This window comes from Kogia breviceps, chromosome 11 (genome assembly GCF_026419965.1).
Source record: "Kogia breviceps isolate mKogBre1 chromosome 11, mKogBre1 haplotype 1, whole genome shotgun sequence".
NCBI lineage: Eukaryota > Metazoa > Chordata > Mammalia > Artiodactyla > Physeteridae > Kogia > Kogia breviceps.
In genome coordinates, this window is record NC_081320.1 from 82274607 (window position 1) to 82296746 (window position 22140).

Genomic DNA, 22140 nt, shown 5'->3' on the forward strand with positions numbered 1-22140 from the left:
AAAACTGTTCCCAATACCAAAAATATGGAGACTAGTTGTCCAAGACTGGGGTCTGCCTGCAAAATTCATGCCTGCCACCTGGTCTTCAAAATCACCTGAATCTTAGGCTCATCTGGTAGAAGACTGAAACTGTTCTCTAGCCCTCTCCTGAGATCCAGACCTCTATATTCAACTGCTTTCTGGACACCTTTACTTAGATGTCTTAAAGGGATATCAAGTTCAACTTGTCCAAATGGAATTCACGATCTCCTCCACCTCCACCTGGTCCTCCTCCAGTGTCCCCTCATCTCAGCAAATGACGCCATCCGCCATTCAGATGTATAAGCCAGCGATCTAGGAATTACCCTCCAGCCTCCTTCTCCCTTCACTCCCAGACAATCCATCACTCAGTCTCAGCCATTCTACTTGTTAAAATATTGCAGGGACCCCTTTCTATCTTTGTATCTCGATCTCCACTTAGGTCAAGCTGCCACCATCTTTCACCTGGATCTCTGCAGCAGACTTTTGACTGGTCTTCCTGCATCCTCTTGCCCTCTTCCATCCTTCCTCCAACCTGTAGCTTAAGTGTTCTTCTCAAGACCCAAATCTGACCATTTCACTATCACTAACATCCCAGTGGCTTCCCATTGCTCTTTAAATACAGAGGCAGATATGATACAGAATTCCTGGTGAGGCCAGGAGAGACCAGGGACACCCTGCTTACAGATAACCTGTTGCGTTCTTGCTGTAACAATATTTTTTGTAATGACTAATAACCTTGCTTTCGTTTCTGTGAAAAGGAGACTAGATCACTTTAATTTCTGGTCACCAAAAAACTACAACCCATACAGTTCAGGAGGGGGTAATTAGCCTTCTGAATAGAAACTTTTCAAATATCCTAAAGACACTGTAATGAACATCTTGAGTCAGGTGAGACCCCCAAGATGAATTAGCCTAGAGCAGAGTGGGCCAAACCTGGCCTGCAACCTGTTTTTGTTTTTAAAATATTTATTTATTTATTTGACTGTGCTGGGTCTTAGTTGTGGCGTGCGGGATCTTCAGTTACGGCATGTGGGATCTAGTTCCCTGACCAGGGATGGAGCCCGGGCCCTCTACATTGGGAGCATGGAGTCTTAGCCACTGGAACACCAGGGAAGTCCTGCCACCTGTTTTTATAAGCAAGTATTTATTGGAACACAGTCACACTTATTCATTTGTATACCGCCTATGCCATTTGCACTCCAATGGCAGAGCTGAGTAGTTGCGACAGATTATATGGCTTGCAAAGCTTCAAATACCTGGCCATTAATAAAAATGGTTTGCTGGGGCTTCCCTGGTGGCGCGGTGGTTGGGAGTCCGCCTGCTGATGCGGGGAGCGCGGGTTTGTGCCCCGGTCCGGGGGGATCCCGCGTGCCGCGGAGCGGCTGGGCCCGTGAGCCGTGGCCGCTGGGCCTGCGCGTCCGGAGCCTGTGTTCCGCAACGGGAGAGGCCCGCGTAACGCAAAAAAAAAAAAAAAAAAAATGGTTTGCTGACTCTGCTCTAGAGGTTCTCCATTACGGGCCGCACATTAAAATCACCTGGAGTGCTTTTAAAAGGGACCAACTCAGAGATTCTGATTAAATTGATCTGACATGGGATCCTAGTATTAGAATCAAAAACTTCAAAAATTTCCCTGGGTAATTCTAATATGCAGCTACAGTGGAGAATCACTGATATAATCCAGTCTCCTCTCACAGGTAAGTCGGCCCAGATGTCAGGATATGTCTCTTTGTTGTAATGAATAACAACTACTAATATCTACAAATCCCTGTAAAGCACATCCATCTACATGGTCTCATTTGATCCTAGAACAAATCCGAGGGCCAAAGAGCAAAAACCATTACTGTCCTTGCTTCACACATGACAGAATTCAGGCTCAGGGAAAAGTCACATCCCCAAATCTCCTATTTAGTAAAGAGAAGCCAACACTCACGTGCAGGTCTTTTGAAACAAGTCCACTGACCACTGATATTAATTGTACAAGTTACATATTTATATTTTATTTTGGCCAATGGAGTCCTACTTGCTTTCATGCTCTCAAGACATAGGACCATACCTACCCTTCCCAGAACATTTAGATATCTGCCTTCCTAAAGCAGATGATGTTCTGTGGAGTCCCCAGGATTCCTCAAGGTCACTGTGAGGGTAGAGTGAGGAGGAGAGGATTGTACACATGCAGGTATGTGTGTGTACATCCAATCCCCATCCATCCCCACCTCAATTCAACCAGAGCAGGCATATTTTTTACCTGTTCAAGTATTAGGGTTCCACATACAATTCTGTTTGAATCAGCAGTTTCACCCTTGAAGACCACTGATCTGGCTCGGACCTTAGTCCGCAGTTTCAATCCAAGGTGGCACAGACACTGCCCCCGAATTCCTGTCACTTCTTACATCATCAAGTTCTTCCCTGTTGGTCTAAATGAAGTCCAAAATAATAGTTTCTCATAATGCCAATATTGGTATTGGTTTTTGAGAAATCAGACTTATTTTTAGTAGAACAGACATCTGTTAGGGTAACTGAAGTTTCTTGTTACTGCTTCCTGCCCACCTCATGCATCCCATATAAGCCATATTGGGAAAGCATCATCCTCATCCACTCCCTCTCGCTGGGCCACAGCCGTTCTCCTGCCTGCTCACTATGTCTGCCTCCAGCATAATCCACTGGTTTTCCACCTTGCTTCCACTCTTAGGCTTTCCTTTCCTGGGGGAGTGAGGCACCGATGATGGGAAGTGGGGGGCAGGGTGGGAATAGGACATATTCGTGCATTTCTTCATGTTTCCAGAGGGGAAGGAACTTTTACTTCCCTCTCTACAGAGGTGAGAAACCCTATAGTGGGCAGAACACATCCAGCTTTTCATTCTGTGACCCTATTTGCACCTTTCCACAAGAGGAGGAGTGACTAACCTAATTGGTCAGAGTCCAGGATATTCAAAGGGCTGAGTTTTTATCAGCATCAGCGCCTAAGTGCACAGGTGTGCTGTGGTCCTGAACTGTGTCCTCACAAGTCAGGGTCTCTTCTCAAACCTGGCAGGAGGATTATAGTGAGAGGGAATAGGAAGCCCCCACTGTGTAGATACATTTTTAGTTCCAAGAATGACAGAGACACTCAGGGTTACACCCTGGCATGGCCTCATATTTCAACACTTATTTAAGGAGGCAATTACCAGTGAATCCTAAAGCCTAACTGCCACAAGCACCCTATTGCTCAGTAAAAGCATAGTCACTAAAGCTTAAGACAGACACTGTAGCCTTAAATAAACATGAGACATCTTCACCTTCTTATTTAACAGAGTCGTGTCTCTCACTTTACTAATTCTCAAAATATATCGTTCCTTTTTACATACATACACAAACACTTTTAAACATAAATACCAAATTCTAGAGAATCAGATGGGTAGATAAATTTAGGAAGCCAAGAGCACAGAAGAAAAGGCCAGTCACCAGATTTTACAAATGATCATCTGAACTCCTTCTCTGGACATTCAACTTGATATATTATCCTAAATATCCCATGTCACATGGTCCACAAGGTCTTCCTTTAGGATTCGGAAGCAATCAATAGCCATACTTATCATTAAGATGGGTCCTGCCATCTCCACTTTGGCCTAGATCAGAGTAAAAAGCAGACAAAAAGCAAGCATTTTAGTACCTAAATTTCTATTAATTATTAGTATATTAGAAACCCAATCCATAGAAAAAGCAACCTGTGATAAGCATATGGGAAAACAAGCATCTCATATATTGCTTTAAGGGTGTAGTAGGAACATAAACTAGTATAATCCCTACAGAATGCAATTTATAGTCTCTTAAAAATGTTTGTAGCCTCTGATCCAGCATGTTGACGTTTAAGAATTTTCTTCTACAAGTATACCTTTACACTTGCAAAATTACACATATTAGAGAGGTTACTTATTGCAGACTTGTTTGTAATGGCAAAAGACTGGAAACACAGTAAATATTCAATGAGGAAACTGGTTACATAAATAAAGGTATATCCATACTATAAAAAAGAACTATGCTAACATTACAAAAAAAAAAAGAAATCTCTAAGTAGCTATGGAAGGATGTCCATATATTATTAAGTGCAAAACAGTAAGGTATAGAATATGCTTCCATTTGTGTAAAAAAAGTGATGAAATATTATGTATTTCATTGCTTCCATAGGCATTTTACATTATATATATATAAGAAGTCATCAGAAACTGATATTTGGTTGTCTTTAGAAAGAAACTGAGTAGCTAAAGCACAGCTAGAAGATTTATTTTTCCCACTTTAGAGAAAATTTAAAATACATGCAAAAGTAAAGAGAAAAATATAATGAACCTCCATGTACCCAGCACCCAGTGTTAACCATGATCGACATGTGGCAAATCCTGCTTTATCTCTTGCCCCTCCTCTGTCTTCCCTCATCCCCCACCACTGGACTATTTTAAGGGAAATCCCAGGTAGCATTCCCTCTGTGAACACTTCTGTACATATTCCTGGAAGACAAGGACTTTTTCTAAAAAACATAACTCAATATCACTCACACTTTAAAAAACTTAACAATAATTTCCTGGTATCATCACATATCTAGCTAGTGTTCAAAATTATCTGACTGGCTTATAATTTTTTTTTAGTAATTGTTTGTTTGAATAAAGATCCAAACAGAATACACAAATTATATTTGGTTGATATGTCTCTTTAGATCCTTTAATCTACCCAGAAGGGAGACTTTTCCACTACATACTCTTGCAATGTTCTTATACTGAACCTTAAATATATATTACCTATTCAGAAACCTAAATAAATAAATATTAGAGGAAAAGAAAAGTAAAGACCATCTACCTTCAGGTGGGACCCACACACAGTAATCTGGATCATCTTCTGGATAGTTGGAGGAAGGTGTCAGGGGAAGCTGCAAAAACAGACAGGTTATCTTTTTTTTTTTTTTTTTTTTTTTTTTTTTTGCGGTATGCGGGCCTCTCACTGTTGTGGCCTCTCCCGTTGCGGAGCACAGGCTCCGGACGCGCAGGCCTAGCGGCCATGGCTCACGGGCTTAGTTGCTCCGCGGCATGTGGGATCTTCCCGGACCGGGGCACGAACCCGTGTCCCCTGCATCGGCAGGCGGATTCTCAACCACTGCGCCACCAGGGAAGCCCCAGACAGGTTATCTTATTCAAAAGAATTTTAACTCCAAGAATTATTGTCCCTATCCCCGTGAGGAAACAAAAATTAAGAGAGAACAGTTTCCACTAATGATCTTGACATAAGTAACCAAAAATGGGGAAGCATTCTCTCTCTGAATCTTGATTTTTTTCCACAAAGTCTCAACAAGCTGATTTTCAGCCAGTGAGAGTGATGTTTTTTCTAAAAGAGGCAGTCAAGACAGGTGTGAGCTCTAAATGATATAACCTCCACAGAGGAAAATGTGACATTTGCCTTTGATCCAGGTGCAGAAAAGTTAACAAAGCAAGCCTGACTGCTATCCTTTGAAAGGCCCGTTTGAAAGGCTTGTTGGTGGCCATCTGGGAACTTGGATTTCAAGAGGGTTCCCACTACCCTAACTGACAAAGAGTGGCCCACTGGGCCAAAACTATTTGTAAAAACAATGTGGTTTATGCTGAACACCTGCTTTCCTTCTAGGACAATGGAACTTGGGTAGATGCCAGGCAGGGGATACCTATGTGATCAGTCCCCAGTATAAATCCTGGGTACTAAGTCTCTAATGAGCTTTCCTGGTTTCACAAGTTGTCACTCTTTGTGAGGGGAATTAAGCACATCCTATGTGACTTCACTGGAAAAGGACCCTTGGAAACTTGTACCTGGTTCCCTGGACTTCACTCCATGTTCCTTTTCCCTTTGCTGGTTTTGCTTATCATTCTTGTGATGTAATAAATCACAACTGTAAGTTCCACCACATGTTGAGTCCTGTGAGGCTTCTTGTGAAGTACCTAGCCTAAGGGTGGTCTTAGGGACCTCCCGACACCAATTCCACTTCTGGGAACTTACAGTATCCATACAAATTATATACACATAAGGTTATTCGTTATAGCACTGTTATAATAAAAGACTAGAAAGAACCCAAGTGTGCACTGATAGAGTACACCCACACAGTGGGAAGCTCTCAGTGCACTGATATACAATGATTTCCACCACAGGTTTAAAAAAAAAAAAAAAAAATCACAGTGTAGCATGCAGTATATTACATTCTACCTTTTGTGTAATAAAAGGAGGAAAATAATGTATTATTCAAATGTCTTTGTATGGCATATTAGGATATGAAGAAAGATTCACAAATTAATAAAAGAGGTATGTGAGCAATTATAAAGAACAGATTAGACAGACAAGAATAGAGAATCCAAAAAATAAAAATTCAAAAATAAAAATAAAAGAGCCCAGATTTCTAGAAGAGGGGGTAGAAGGCAGCTGGGAATTCTGCTAAAATAATCCCTGGATTCACTCTTCTGGACATGGCCCATGGCAAAGGGGTTCATTTTTACTTCCAGAGAAATGAAGATTATGACTAAAGCACTTACTTTGCCTAGACCAGGAGCCTTCTTTTTCTTCAATTCATCTCTGCTTTTCTCATATTCAGTTTTTGATGCTAATTTATGAAAAAGAAAAAAAATAGGCAACAGCTATTTCAGAAAAATAAAATGGAAAAGAAAAATTCCTCCCTAAAGAGCATTATAATTATTGAAGAAAACATCACAGTCTAATTCTCAAAAATTCCTTCTACTACTGTAAAGACTATACAGAGAGAACTGTCCCTTCATTAATAACCTTAGTTTCCAAATCCTAAGCTTAAATTTAATCACACCTTTTGAAAAGGTAAAGGAAAATGGGGCTGACTTTACTATTTTACAATTTAATCATCACAGTTAAAAGCAGTAGAAAACCGGAAAAAAACAGTCCTTTTAATAGCCCAACCTTTCAACCAATTTATTTTAATAATGCTGGAATCACCCCCATGATAGGCACATATTCAACTCTGGGAGATGTAAACTTGTAGAGAGCTTTGCATGGCCAGAGGGAAACATGAAGGCATTAGGTGCTCTGGGGGTCGGGGCGGGGGAAACCCGGGAGACAGAGGAGGAAAAGAAAGGCAAACAGAACGGCACTAAACATGAACCTCTCATATATTCCAATTCTGTCCACAGCCCTGGCAGCAGCATCTACCCAGTGTCTGCGCCAGCTGCCACCCCCTCCTCTCTGACACCAGTCGGCTGCCCGTGTGCGGTACAGCAGTGGAGTCGCTGTGCTACTTGCCTGACGGTTCCTCGCACGATGCGGCTGTCTCTCTGATCTCTTGGTAACCTTTATTCTGTTCCACTTGGCCGAGTTGAGACATGTTTTCTATAAAAATGCAGAACCAAAGCACATTGTATTACTTAATTCATGGTGGGGAATGAAGAAAACAAGTCAAAAGCAAAAAAAGCTAAGTACCTACATAATCATCCAGTTTTACTATCATTAGCTTCAACTAACCTTAATAAGGTTTTCAATAAATGTGTCTCCAGAGGTCTAACAGAGAACCACCAATTTTCCACTTCAAAAACTGGCCAACTCTGAGGCAAAACTTTTTAGCAATACTTATCAAACCCTTAAAAATGTACATATTCCTCGACCTAGAAATTCTACTTCAAGGAACATATTCGAAGAAAATAATCAGAGATGAGCACCAAGATTTATTATATACAAGTATGTTTATAATAGCAAAAATTAACAAATAACTTACATGTATAATAATGTGGAGTTAAGTAAATTATGGCACATTCATGTGATGGACCACTTTGCCCCTTATTAAAACCACATTTTAAAAGACTATTTTAAGACATAGAAAAAAATATGCTATTAAAATAGCATGTACAATACAATCCCAATGTTATTTTATAAATAAACAAATTAATAAATAAATGAATGCCTGGAGTAATCCCTAATCAGCTGCAGATTTACTAATTAATAACCAAAATTAATAAACCAAAATTTTAAATCTGCTATTTTTAGACACACATATTTACTTCGGTCCCTTAAACAAAAAAATACAATACTTACTGCTCACCTCCCCACTGACCTGTTTATGTGACACCCTTACAATGGGTGGATCAAAGATTAGACTCTGAAAAAAGTATGTGTAGTACCTTTTTTGAAAAGGCCAAGCATTGTGCCAATAACAAAGGAAAATGCAAAAACAAAAGATTTACTTCTCACAGATGAGGAAACAATAACTTTTCTGTGTCTGAAACAGCTGAAGGTGACTCAGGAGAGGTCTACATACCAGGCCTGGTGTTTTTACATGGACTTGCCTGGTTTGTTTTGGAAGTCCATATGCACACATTCTCACACACGTTTAATGCCAGTGTTTTTTGCTTTTCCTCCTGCTCCCTATTTTCTGTGCAGTCTTAATTTTGCTATGCAGTTTGGCCAACCTGCAGGAAAATAACCCCTGCAGCTGACAAGGGTTAAGAGGATACTAAAAAGATAAACAATAATCTCTGGGCATGGGAGATTCCCCTTTTCTTCTTTGGACTTTTATGTATGATCCAAAATTTCTAAAACTGAACATATATGCCTTTCATAATCAGAAGAAAACATATTTAAAAACTAATCAATTCCCTCTTTTATATTTTTCATCAGCCCTTTGTTGAGGTGGGTGAATACGACATGTCAGGTTCTCTGCTAGGTACCATGGGCAAAAAGATGAATAAGGCATGATGCTTTCTGAGAAGTACATCCAGTGGGTACAATTATGTTTAGCCTCTGTTTTGCGGATGGGGGAAAAATGAATAAGGGGAGGCTTACCCCGAGACCACCTAATCAGACCCCATCATCTGCCCTGTTCCACTGCCCTCCAATCACAGAGTGGCAGCAGTTCAGGACTGTTCCACAGCTGCTGTGGTTTCAGATTCCACAGCTTTCAACTTTCCATAATTCTGGAATACACTGGAAATACCTGCCCTTACTTTACAATGAGGATAAATAATGACTGGCAATCAAAGAAAGACCAGGAAAGTATGTTTCCACAGTCAGCTGTATCACACATCACAAAGTGTCACAAAGCCAAAATGCACAGGCAAGAACTGGCTTTGCTTTTTCAAACCTATCCACGATGAATGCATATGCCCACTGAATAGCACAGGAAGGGGAAAGAAGACATTACCATGATTTTTTGTTTCTTTAGAACATGTGAAATCTGTGGGAGGACCTGCTTCCTGCACTGCTCCTTCTGGCTCTATCTCCTGCTGTAGCCTACTGCTTCCTGCCTCCATTTTCTCCTTTTCATGCTCCTCCTTTTCTTTCTTCTCTTGCTCTTCCTCCTCCTCCTCCTCCTCCTCCTCCTCCTCCTCTTCTACTTCAGGCTCATCCTTCATTCTCATTAGAGTTGGAGGGAGTTCTGGACGCTTGGGGGGTAACTTCTATGAGGGAAAAAAAAACCATGAACAAGCAGTTCTACAATATGACAGAGACACATCTTTTCAAGGGGGTTAAGCTAAATGAGCAGAATGTCTAACTTCTCTAGGCGCATCAACTCTGCCGAAGTTTGTTGGAAGGAGGACTTTCACGTGAAATATTATCCATCTATGAATCCTTAACAAGTATGTTTGTTAATTTCTAGGGTCAAAAGAACATTAAGTATGAAACACTTGAAACATCTTGTAGGCAACAGAAACATTTATTCCAGGTACGATTTGCTGAGTACCAGCTGTAGGAATTCTGTCCTGTTACCCCTCATGATATTAAATTCATTACAAATCTTAATTCATTACAAAATCTCCTAGGGAGTAAATCAGGCACACATTTCTAAAAAATAAATCATTTGTGCAGCTTTTTCATTTTAGATTTAACACAATTTCAAGGAAACAAGATATGTACATCAGTAAAACAGATCCTGAAGAAAAAGAAATTTCTTGAATAAGGTCAAATATTCTAATCAAGACCTTTCAATAAAAGTAATTATTAGAAAAAGTTGATCACGCTTAAAGAATAGGAAGAAGGTACCAAAGTATATGTTAGGTATATCATTTTTTAAATATAGGATTTAGCTCAGTAATCCTAAGGAAGCTTTTTAGTAAAGAGTTTTTCTTCTGACTAAAATACCCTCTCCCCACCTCAGAGAAAAGCCTCCATTACAGGTAAACCACATGGTACTCACTCAGGACACATGGTTGGGACTTCAGACCTCTGCCACCAGAGGACAGTTTACCCTAATTCAAGGTGTTATGGACTGAACTGTGTCCCCCCCAAATTCATGTTGAAGTCCTAACCACCACTACCTCAGAATGTTACTTATTTGGAGATAAGGTCTTTAAAGAGTTGATTAAGTTAAAATAAGGCTGTTAGGATGGGGCCCTAATCCAATATGACTGGTGTCCTTATAAGAAGAAGGAAAGCCGCCAGAGTTGCAAGTGCACAGAGGGATGACCATGTTAAGAGGTCATCAAGGTAACAAGAGGGCAGCCATCTGCAAGCCAAGGAAATCGCCCTCAGAGGAAACTAACCCTGCTGGCATGTTAATCATGGACTCCTAGCCTCCAGAACTGTGAGAGAATAGATTTCTTTTGTTTAAGCCACCTAGTGTGTGGTATTTTGTTATGGCAGCCCTAGCACATTAATACATAAGGTTATGCTCTTTGGGGTGATGAAAACCTTTTAAAAACTGAATCTATAAATAAGGATGTACAAAGAGCAAAAACATACGTCAGTGAAGTATTAGAGGATAGTAGAAAGATCACAACTCAAGAGATATAAGACCTGGATTTGATTGCATCTAGTTACTTAATGATGGTGTGATCTTGAATCTAACCTCTCTGACCCTGCTCCTCAACTGTGGGAGGTAATAATTCCCACACATCATAAGGTGTTGGAAGGATTAAGCAAAGTAAGAAAAACCATATGGCAAACCAGGTGTAGAGATTATGTTACTACCAAGTGTTAGTTGACTCTGAATATTACAACGTCTAACCACCAGGAAAAAAAGCAAAGAAACCCAAACAAACCCAGAAACCACAGGAGACCCTTTCTTAAATGCAACATTGATCACAAATTAATAAACTGGTATTCTAATTCACAAATTGGTTACATGCAAATTGATTCACATGAATCGATTCATCAATTCTTAATAAGCTTAGGCTGAAGAGAAAAATCCAAGAACCAGGTCCTGGGAAAGATGTGATCATACCAAGCCCACAGCCCCTTTTTACATGACTGTGGGATGAGTCATCTGAGTTTTGAAAAGAAAAGAGATAAATTAGCTCAGGATAACTCAAGAGCTCAAAGTTTAACACCTTGACCCACAACTTACCCCTATTGTTCCAGTTTTTAATTTGAATTTGCTTCCTCCTTTCATGGCACCAAAGAGAGGCAGTGTAAGCTTTTTAGCTTTGTTTTCTCCATCTGTAGCCTGACTTTCAGTTCTAGGAAGAAAGAATAATTATCTATTCCAGTGAGGCCAAGGTTTTATCTAAAAATACCATGGTAAACAAACTTTGGGCACCATAAAGCTTTCCACAAAGTGAACATTTATGCATACACGAGTAAGAAAGAGGCATTCAGGCCAGCAAAGTTTGAATGGACAACACTGCTGATTGTCACAGACACAGAGTATTAAGGGCAAGATAAGGATACTACCTTAGTCTAGCAATTTACAACATGCTACATGACTTCACATTCATAAAATGATGCCTACGGTACACAGGTCGCTGGCAAAGGAGAATACACAGGCATGCTCCATCCCCACTAAATGGCAGGAGATGGATCCATGGTGTAAAGCCCTATTTGCCATCAACCTCTGAAGAGGACTCAGTGCTTTACTTACTTACCTGGAGGCCACACTTATCATAACCACACACAACAGCTCTGAGCACAGAAGTTTAAAAAAAAAAAAACGTATGTGTAAAGGGTGCGGGAGGCAGGATACCCTGTGTAGTGAGTAACACCAAAGACTTAATGAGAGACCCCACAACTGGCGAGCTTGTCAATGTTCTCAGTGGCTGAATATAGTTATAAAAGCTAAGCATATGAGGGTAAAGCTGAGGAAGAGCAAAGAGAAGAGATTGTAGAAATTAGAAAAGAGCAAGGGAAAAAAGAACAAAGCAAAAGCAAAACAAAAAGGATGGCAGTTGAGTTGACACGACACTCAGAGAGTAGGCAGAGGTGACAATGACAAGATAGCATGAGGAGAAAGAGGGGAGAAAGCCCTATGCTTTCTTCACATTGACTACAGGACAACACTGCCTTCTGGAATATAAGGACAGCACTGGCCCCCCTGGCTCACAGGGGCCCATACAAGAAACTGACTACGCTGCTCAACCCTGAAGCCCCATTTCCACTCCTGCCTTCTTTTACCTAAGTCTTACCCCCTTGGTGGTGCTCTTGAGCCTAGGCTCACCCCCCTTCTGTACCAGAGACAGACCCACTGCCTTGCTGAGGCCATCAGAGGAAATCCTGCCTGCCTGGCCTTAAAGATGCTCTGTCAAACATCCCTCACATCCCTTCCCCCACAAGTGTCAGGAAATGTGGAAAGGCAAAGGCAAGAGCAACACAGATATTTTTCAGATCCATTAAATAGCTTGGCTGGCCTGGAGGACATGCAAAGACTCCCAGAGGAGAAGAAAAAGTAGAAGATGGGATCACAATCAAGAGTTGCTTGTGGGTGGAGCAGGGGTGGACTTAGGTAGGAAGTTTAGAAGTTCAACCCTCAAGCGAAAAGAGGAGGGAGAAGATACACAGCACCTGAAGGCCAGTATACAAAGTAAGAAAGGGAGGAGGAACAGGGCAGACACACAGACAGCAGGAGGGGAGGCTCTGGAGGAAGCTGATGCATGTCTTCTAGCTCAGAACACCTCTTAGGGCTGACTTAGCAAATTAAAGGATTACAGAGTTGGAATTAAAACTCACTGTTAATTGGTCTAACCTGGGCTATGGCTCCTGAGTTTTCACCTTTTCTCCACAAAAACGATGTCACAAATAGTTGCTAAGTATATCAATGATAGTAAAAATTATGACAATGATAATACATATGTCAGCACTTTATTAAGTGCAGTTAATCTTTGCAACATCATTATTCTAATTTACAGATGAGGAAAGTGAAGATCAAAAAAGTTACGTAACTTGCCTTAAAATTCTCAAAGACTAATTGACAGAGCTGAGAATGAAACCCAGTAAGTCTAACTCTAGTGCTAATCTACCTCCTCACTGTCAGTAAGGTAACTCAAACATCATTTGCGGCAAATAGACTTCTGCAGACTGATCTATGCATCACTGTATTAAATATCCAAACTACATATAAATCTTTGAACAAACCTGCTAGTAATTTGGGGATACATCTTCTGTGCAGATGATCAAGAGCTCCAGAAACGGCTGGCCATTACATTTTTGTAAACAGAGGTGCCTCTCAATTGATAGATACTCATCTATGCAATGCCCCCAGCATCAAGTTACAGGTTTTGTACACAGGGGTGAGGGGCTGAATAGACGCTTACTGACAACCTAAAGCAGTACTGTCCAACAGAACTTTCTGGAATGATGGAAATGTTCTCTGTCTGTGCTGTCCAATACAGTAGCCACTGGCCACATGTGGCTATAGAGCACTTGAAATGTGGCTGATGTGACTAAAGAATTGAACTTTTAATTTTGCTTAATTTTAATATCACATGTGACGACTGGGTGCTGTCCTGAACAGCACGGACCTAAAGAAAACAAGAAACCTTCTATATTTAACTACCTTCATAAGTGAGTGAACGTACCTAGGTAGTACCACTTTTTGAGATGCCCATCTGGATTATGTTTACTGAGGGTTGCTTACTTCTACAACCACCTACTCAACATTTTCAAAATCTGTTGACACCACATAGAAGACAATTTTAAAATATTGTCAAGTTGAAAGACTGGATCTCTCTCTCTCTCTCTCTCTCTCTCTCTCTCTCTCTCTCTCTCTCTCTCTCTCACACACACACACACACACACACACACACACACACACACATATGCACACACACTCACTCACTCACTCATAAATACTAGCCACGTCTGGGAAAAATTATTCTTAAAATTTTGTTTACAAATTACTCAAAAATCTTCTGGATGTCTGCAAATGGATTTGGGTTAATCTCTTCCAATAATTTCCCCCAAATCAAAGTTAACAATAAGATCAACTTCGGGGGATTATGCTTTTTCCCCTTTTTAAGAGATTCCACTTTCAAAAATTATTTAAATATATTGAAGAGTTATCAACTAGTTCTTAAGAATGACAGATATAGGCATTAAAATGACTATCTGTACTCATATCTTTTCATCTGTGGTTTTAAAGTCATAGATAAAAACGGTATTACATTGTAGTATTTGTATTTCTCTTATTATGACTGAGGTTGAGTTTATATAGTTAAGAGTTATTCGTATTTCTTTTTCAGTGGCCTTTCAGTTGACATCCTTTGCCCATTTGTCTCTGGTGAATGGGTCTTTATATATTAGGGAAATTAACCTTTTGAGCATGTTGCTCTTTAAAGAAGTTTACTCTGCACTAAAAGTATTAAGTAAAAATTTAGAGCCCTCCAATGAAACAGGAATCAATACAGTTTTCCTTCAAAATCCTGTAGTGGGGCTTCCCTGGTGGCACAGTGGTTGAGAGTCTGCCTGCCGATGCAGGGAACATGGGTTCGTGCCTCGGTCCGGGAGGATCCCACATGCCGTGGAGCGGTTGGGCCCGTGAGCCATGGCCGCTGAGCCTGCGCGTCCGGAGCCTGTGCTCCGCAGCGGGAGAGGCCACGGCAGTGAGAGGCCCGCATACCGCAAAAAAAAAAAAAAATCCTGTAGTGGTCTAAATTTCACAAATAAACTGGGTTTTTAGTTACTCCATGAAACCACTGCCTTCTGTGCTTTAAAGAGTTTCTTATAGTGTGTTTCTAGTCCATAGTGATTACCTAAAAAAATAAAGATATAATTCAAAATGTTATCTTAGTGAATATGCTTATTTAAAATCCCAAGTATAACTAAGACTTACTTTTTTAGTTCTGGAATCTCTGCTGGCTTTACAATTTTTATCAACCCTTTAAGTCTCTGCTGTTCTTTTCTCAGTTCAAAAGTTCTCAGGTGAAGTTTCTTCCGGGACACACCATCTAATGCATTCCCTGATTTCATTTCTGACATGAACGCATCTAAAGAGTCCTGAGATGGTGACTCCGATAGAGCTGTCCAAGAAAGGGATAATACATGTTTAGAAAGATGGCACCAAATATTTTAAAATTCAGCCCAAGTTTCCATAGAAAAGTCACTAACTTAAAGCTGGATAGAGGACATTACTGATATTAGGAATAAGGAAACTGGTTATACCTGGGAAATCTTAGACAGTCACTTTGCCTTAATGGGCTTCATTCCCCTTATCTATTAAATAAAGAGGTTGAACTAAATAATTTATAATGTTCTTTCTAGTTCTAAAATGCTATGCTGCTCCTTAGAAAGGCTCCATATCCTGTAAATCTTACTAGCCAATGTAGCCTTAGTACCTCGCAAAGTGCACTACACACAGTACGTGCTCAATAAATATTTGTTTATCGAGTCATTGCCTTACCTTTGCCGGAGGCTTTCAGTCTCTCAGAAATTTCAGAGAGTTCCTTTTCAGCATCATTTAACTTTGCAACCTGTAACACCCAAATTAACATGGTTAGCAAATGTTTTTCTTCTTTCAAAATGTGGTAGCTTTCCTCTTCTTCCTCCTCTTATTTTAATTATTGTGACAAGTTTTAAGAGGATTAATTCAGAAGTCCATTTAAATCTGCTCCTCATGGAGTTAACATTTTTCATTTGTTTATTTAAATCTAATTTAATAAATATCTGAATTAAAGAATCAAGAATTAAACAGAAGGAATGTACAGAACACAGATCTTATTTTACTCAAAAGAAAGAACCCAAAGGACTTCCCTAGTGGTCCAATGGTTAAGAATCAATCTTGCAATGCAGGGGACGCCAGTTCGACCCCTGGTAGGGGAACTAAGATCCCACATGCTTCGGGGCAACTGAGCCCGCATGCCACAACTAGAGCGCCCACGTGCCGCAACTAAGACCCAACGCAGCCAATAAATAAATAAATAAATTTTTTTTTTTAAAAAAAGAAAGAACTCAAGGCGTTTGTTTTCATTGATGAATCAAAACAACAGATGTTAGATAATGTTTTAAGCTCGAATACTACTTAATATAGTGAAAATACAGGTCATCTTATGATAATTTCATGAAGGATACACTGTTTAAAACTACAGGCATAGCTCATTTTACGGAGTTTTACTTTACTTGCACCTTGCAGATATTGCATTTTTACAAACTGGAGATTTGTGACAACCCTGCATTGACAGAAAGATGGTTAACATTTTTTAGCAATAAAGTATATTTAAAATATACATTGTCTTTTTAGAGATAGTGCTATTGCACACTTTTAATAGACTATAGCATACCTTTTATATGCACTGGGAAACCAAAAAGTTCGTGTGACTCACTTTATTACAATTTTCACTTTATTGCAGTGGTCTGGAATTAAACCTGCAGTATCTCTGAGGTGTGCCTGTATTACCAAACTACACTCCTCAAAATTCCTTTCATGATTCTTGGCTGCCAAAAGCCTAGAGTCAATTTCACCTCAGAATGACCCAATTTGGAACTTTTTCCTTTCTTTTTTGGGGGGTAAGATCATATCCAAAGAATGCTCATTAATGGATCACTACCCACCTAGAGATAGATACAGTCTCTAGCAACAAGCCAAACTTTTTTCCCACTTGGATAAGGCTAGTTGTTTGTTAGCACCAAATTTACAGATCACAAAAATTATACTTCAGTACTAGATTTCAATGCTACTGCTTTAAAAATTATAATTACAAAACAAATTTAAATAATACATTATTTTATTTAAAAAATTAAACTACCACAGCTACTTCTATAAATAAAACTTGCCAATGATTCGAAGGTCTCTGGTTTCTCATCAATCTTCCCAGCCTTCTTCATTCGGTTCAGACGCTTCTTTTCAACCAGGCCAGTCCGATCAAGAAATGTGTCATCATCACTATCATAAAAGTCTTCATCTTCCCAGTTCTTGGCTTTCCTTTTCCGAGATACTAGAGGTAGATAAAATAAATGATAATGAATCAGTTTAAAAAAAAGAAAAAGAAAGAAGGCAAGTAGACAAGCAGCTTAAAATACCACCATCAGTTATTAAAAGAGAGGATTCAACACGCTGCCAAACTACATATAAAAACAAAGGGCTAAACCTTGAAGACATTATTACAAGTGAAACGAGCCAGACACAAAGACACATATTGCTTGATTCCACTTACATGAGGTACCTAAAATAGTCAAATTCAGAGAGACAGAAAGCAGAACACTGGTTACCAGGGGCTGGGGGCAGGAAGAACAGGAAGTTACTGTTTAATGGGTACAAGGCTTCAGAATGGGATGACGAAAAAGTTCTGAGATGGACAGTAGTGATGGTTGCACAACATGAACATATTTAATGCCACTGAACTATATACTTAAAAATGCTTAGGGGCTTCCCTGGTGGCGCAGTGGTTGAGAGTCCAACTGCCAATGCAGAGGACACGGGTTCATGCCCCGGTCCGGGAAGATCCCACATGCCGCGGAGCGGCTAGGCCCGTGAGCCATGGCCGCTGAGCCTGCACGTTTGGAGCCTGTGCTCCGCAACGGGAGAGGCCTGCAAACCGCAAAAAAAAATAAAAATAAAAATAAAAATAAATGCTTAGGAACTTCCCTGGTGGTCCAGTGGTAAGACTCCATGCTTCCACTGCAGGGGGCATGGGTTCACTCCCTGGTTAGGGAACTTAGACCCTACATGCCGCGTGGCATGGCCAAAAAATAAATTTAAAAAAAAATTTTTTTTTAATGCTTAGAATGGTAAATTTTATGTTATGTATATTTTACCACAAGAAAAAAAAGTTAAAACAAAGGGCTAATTTTTTTTTTTTTTTAGAGAGAGATTGTGAGGAGAGAGAGAGATTATGAAGAGAGAGAGAGATTATGAGGAGAGAGAGAGAGATTATGAGAGAGAGATTATGAGGAGAGAGAGGGAGACAATGAGGAGAGAGAGAGAAATTATGAGGAGAGAGAGAGATTATGAGGAGAGAGATTATGAGGAGAGAGAGATTATGAGGAGAGAGAGATTATGAGGAGAGAGAGGGAGATAATGAGGAGAGAGAGGGAGATAATGAGGAGAGAGAGAGATTATGAGGAGAGAGAGAGAGATTATGAGGAGAGAGAGAGAGATTATGAGGAGAGAGAGAGAGTTTATGAGGAGAGAGAGATTATGAGGAGAGAGAGATTATGAGGAGAGAGAGAGAGTTTATGAGGAGACAGAGAGATTATTTGGAGAGAGAGATTATGAGGAGAGAGAGAGAGTTTATGAGGAGAGAGATTATGAGGAGAGAGAGATTATGAGGAGAGAGAGATTATGAGGAGAGAGAGCGAGTTTATGAGGAGACAGAGAGATTATTCGGAGAGAGAGATTATGAGGAGAGAGAGAGAGTTTATGAGGAGAGAGATTATGAGGAGAGAGAGATTATGAGGAGAGAGAGATTATGAGGAGAGAGAGCGAGTTTATGAGGAGAGAGAGAGATTATTCGGAGAGAGAGATTATGAGGAGAGAGAGAGAGATTATGAGGAGAGAGAGAGAGTTTATGAGGAGAGAGAGATTATGAGGAGAGAGAGATTATGAGGAGAGAGAGAGAGATTGTGAGGAGAGTGAGAGAGATTATGAGGAGAGAGAGAGATTATGAGGAGAGTGAGAGAGATTATGAGGAGAGAGATTATGAGGAGAGAGAGAGATTATGAGGAGAGAGAGAGAGATTATGAGGAGAGAGGGATTATGAGGAGAGAGAGAGATTATGAGGAGAGAGGGATTATGAGGAGAGAGAGATTATGAGGAGAGAGAGAGATTATGAGGAGAGAGAGAGATTATGAGAAGAGAGAGGGAGATAATGAGGAGAGAGAGAGAATTATGAGGAGAGTGAGAGATTATGAGGAGAGAGAGAGAGAGATTATGAGGAGAGAGAGAGATTATGAGGAGAGAGAGAGATTATGAGGAGAGAGAGAGAGATTATGAGGAGAGAGAGAGATTATGAGGAGAGAGAGGGAGATAATGAGGAGAGAGAGGGAGATAATGAGGAGAGAGAGAGAAATTATGAGGAGAGAGAGAGATTATGAGGAGAGAGAGATTATGAGGAGAGAGAGAGAGAGATTATGAGGAGAGAGAGGGAGATAATGAGGAGAGAGAGATTATGAGGAGAGAGAGATTATGAGGAGAGAGAGAGAAATTATGAGGAGAGAGAGAGATTATGAGGAGAGAGAGAGAGATTATGAGGAGAGAGAGAGATTATGAGGAGAGAGATAATGAGGAGAGAGATTATGAGGAGAGAGAGCGAGTTTATGAGGAGAGAGAGAGATTATGAGGAGAGAGAGATTATGAGGAGAGAGAGAGAGATTTTGAGGAGAGAGAGAGATTTTGAGGAGAGAGAGATTATGAGGAGAGAGAGAGAGTTTATGAGGAGAGAGAGAGATTTTGAGGAGAGAGAGATTATGAGGAGAGAGAGATTATGAGGAGAGAGAGCGAGTTTATGAGGAGAGAGAGAGATTATGAGGAGAGAGAGATTATGAGGAGAGAGAGAGAGATTTTGAGGAGAGAGAGATTATGAGGAGAGAGAGAGATGAGGAGAGTGACAGAGATTATGAGGAGAGAGAGAGAGATTGTGAGGAGAGTGACAGAGATTATGAGGAGAGAGAGAGATTATGAGGAGAGAGAGAGAGATTGTGAGGAGAGTGACAGAGATTATGAGGAGAGAGAGATTATGAGGAGAGAGAGAGAGATTATGAGGAGAGAGAGATTATGAGGAGAGAGAGAGATTATGAGGAGAGAGAGAGATTATGAGGAGAGAGGGATTATGAGGAGAGAGAGATTATGAGGAGAGAGAGAGATTACGAGGAGAGAGAGGGAGATAATGAGGAGAGAGGGGGAGATAATGAGGAGAGAGAGGGAGATAATGAGGAGAGAGAGAGAAATTATGAGGAGAGAGAGAGATTATGAGGAGAGAGAGAGAGATTATGAGGAGAGAGAGAGAGTTTATGAGGAGAGAGAGATTATGAGGAGAGAGAGATTATGAGGAGAGAGAGAGAGATTTTGAGGGGAGAGAGAGATTATGAGTAGAGAGAGATTATGAGGAGAGAGAGAGATTTTGAGGAGAGTGAGAGAGATTATGAGGAGAGAGAGAGATTATGAGGAGAGAGGGATTATGAGGAGAGAGAGATTATGAGGAGAGAGAGATTATGAGGAGAGAGAGAGATTATGAAGAGAGAGAGATTATGAGGAGAGAGAGAGAGATTATGAGGAGAGAGAGAGATTATGAGGAGAGAGGGATTATGAGGAGAGAGAGAGAGATTATGAGGAGAGAGAGAGAGATTATGAGGAGAGAGAGAGAGATTATGAGGAGAGAGAGAGATTATGAGGAGAGAGAGAGGGATTATGAGGAGAGAGAGAGAGATTATGAGGAGAGAGAGAGATTATGAGGAGAGAGAGATTATGAGGAGACAGAGAGAGATTGTGAGGAGAGAGAGAGATTATGAGGAGAGAGAGAGATTATGAGGAGAGAGAGAAATTATGAGGAGAGAGAGATTATGAGGAGAGAGAGAGAGATTATGAAGAGAGAGAGAGATTATGAGGAGAGAGAGAGAGATTGTGAGGAGAGAGAGGGAGATAATGAGGAGAGAGAGAGAAATTATGAGGAGAGAGAGAGATTATGAGGAGAGAGAGAGAGATTATGAAGAGAGAGAGAGATTATGAAGAGAGAGAGAGATTATGAGGAGAGAGAGATTATGAGGAGAGAGAGAGATTATGAGGAGAGAGAGAGAGTTTATGAGAGAGAGATTATGAGGAGAGAGAGAGAGATTATGAGGAGAGAGAGAAATTATGAGGAGAGATTATGAGGAGAAAGAGAGAGATTGTGAGGAGAGTGAGAGAGATTATGAGGAGAGAGAGAGATTATGAGGAGAGAGAGAGATTATGAGGAGAGAGATAATGAGGAGAGAGATTATGAGGAGAGAGAGAGAGAGATTATGAGGAGAGAGAGAGTTTATGAGGAGAGAGAGATTATGAGGAGAGAGAGATTATGAGAAGAGAGAGATTATGAGGAGAGAGAGAGATTATGAGGAGAGAGAGAGAGATTGTGAGGAGAGATAGAGATTATGAGGAGAGAGAGAGAGATTGTGAGGAGAGTGAGAGAGATTATGAGGAGAGAGAGAGAGATTATGAGGAGAGTGAGAGAGATTATGAGGAGAGAGAGAGATTATGAGGAGAGAGAGAGATTATGAGGAGAGAGAGAGAGATTATGAGGAGAGAGGGATTATGAGGAGAGAGAGATTATGAGGAGAGAGAGATTATGAGGAGAGAGAGATTATGAGAGAGAGAGATTATGAGGAGAGAGAGGGAGATAATGAGGAGAGAGAGAGAGATTATGAGGAGAGAGAGAGAGTTTATGAGAAAGAGATTATGAGGAGAGAGAGAGAGATTATGAGGAGAGAGAGAAATTATGAGGAGAGATTATGAGGAGAAAGAGAGAGATTGTGAGGAGAGTGAGAGAGATTATGAGGAGAGAGAGAGAGATTATGAGGAGAGAGAGAGATTATGAGGAGAGAGATAATGAGGAGAGAGATTATGAGGAGAGAGAGAGAGAGATTATGAGGAGAGAGAGAGTTTATGAGGAGAGAGAGATTATGAGGAGAGAGAGATTATGAGAAGAGAGAGATTATGAGGAGAGAGAGAGATTATGAGGAGAGAGAGAGAGATTGTGAGGAGAGAGAGAGATTATGAGGAGAGAGAGAGAGATTGTGAGGAGAGTGAGAGAGATTATGAGGAGAGAGAGAGAGATTATGAGGAGAGTGAGAGAGATTATGAGGAGAGAGAGATTATGAGGAGAGAGAGAGATTATGAGGAGAGAGAGAGAGATTATGAGGAGAGAGGGATTATGAGGAGAGAGAGATTATGAGGAGAGAGAGATTATGAGGAGAGAGAGATTATGAGAGAGAGAGATTATGAGGAGAGAGAGGGAGATAATGAGGAGAGAGAGAGAGATTATGAGGAGAGAGAGAGATTATGAG

At 40.5% G+C, this 22140-nt stretch overlaps 1 protein-coding gene across 4 annotated transcripts in view; it reads right to left on the reverse strand.

The window, feature by feature from the left end:
* The window catches only part of SLC4A1AP (solute carrier family 4 member 1 adaptor protein), an 89589-nt gene that overhangs the window by 58307 nt on the left and 9142 nt on the right, over positions 1-22140 (reverse strand). For 3 of the 4 annotated variants that reach the window (XR_010835599.1, XR_010835600.1, XM_067007891.1), the window contains exons 6-13: positions 16939-17099; positions 15569-15638; positions 15002-15188; positions 11306-11417; positions 9164-9419; positions 7273-7359; positions 6540-6607; positions 4849-4918 (exon numbers count right to left, since the gene is read on the reverse strand). Coding sequence is in view for 2 of the 4 variants with exons in the window: in XM_067007891.1 (XP_066863992.1) it covers positions 4849-4918; positions 6540-6607; positions 7273-7359; positions 9164-9419; positions 11306-11417; positions 15002-15188; positions 15569-15638; positions 16939-17099 (1011 nt within the window). In the remaining 2 variants the exon portion in view is untranslated. Of the gene's footprint in view, positions 1-3133; positions 3627-4848; positions 4919-6539; positions 6608-7272; positions 7360-9163; positions 9420-11305; positions 11418-15001; positions 15189-15568; positions 15639-16938; positions 17100-22140 lie in introns of those variants that run through there. The other variant, XM_059079522.2, reaches the window with a different exon arrangement.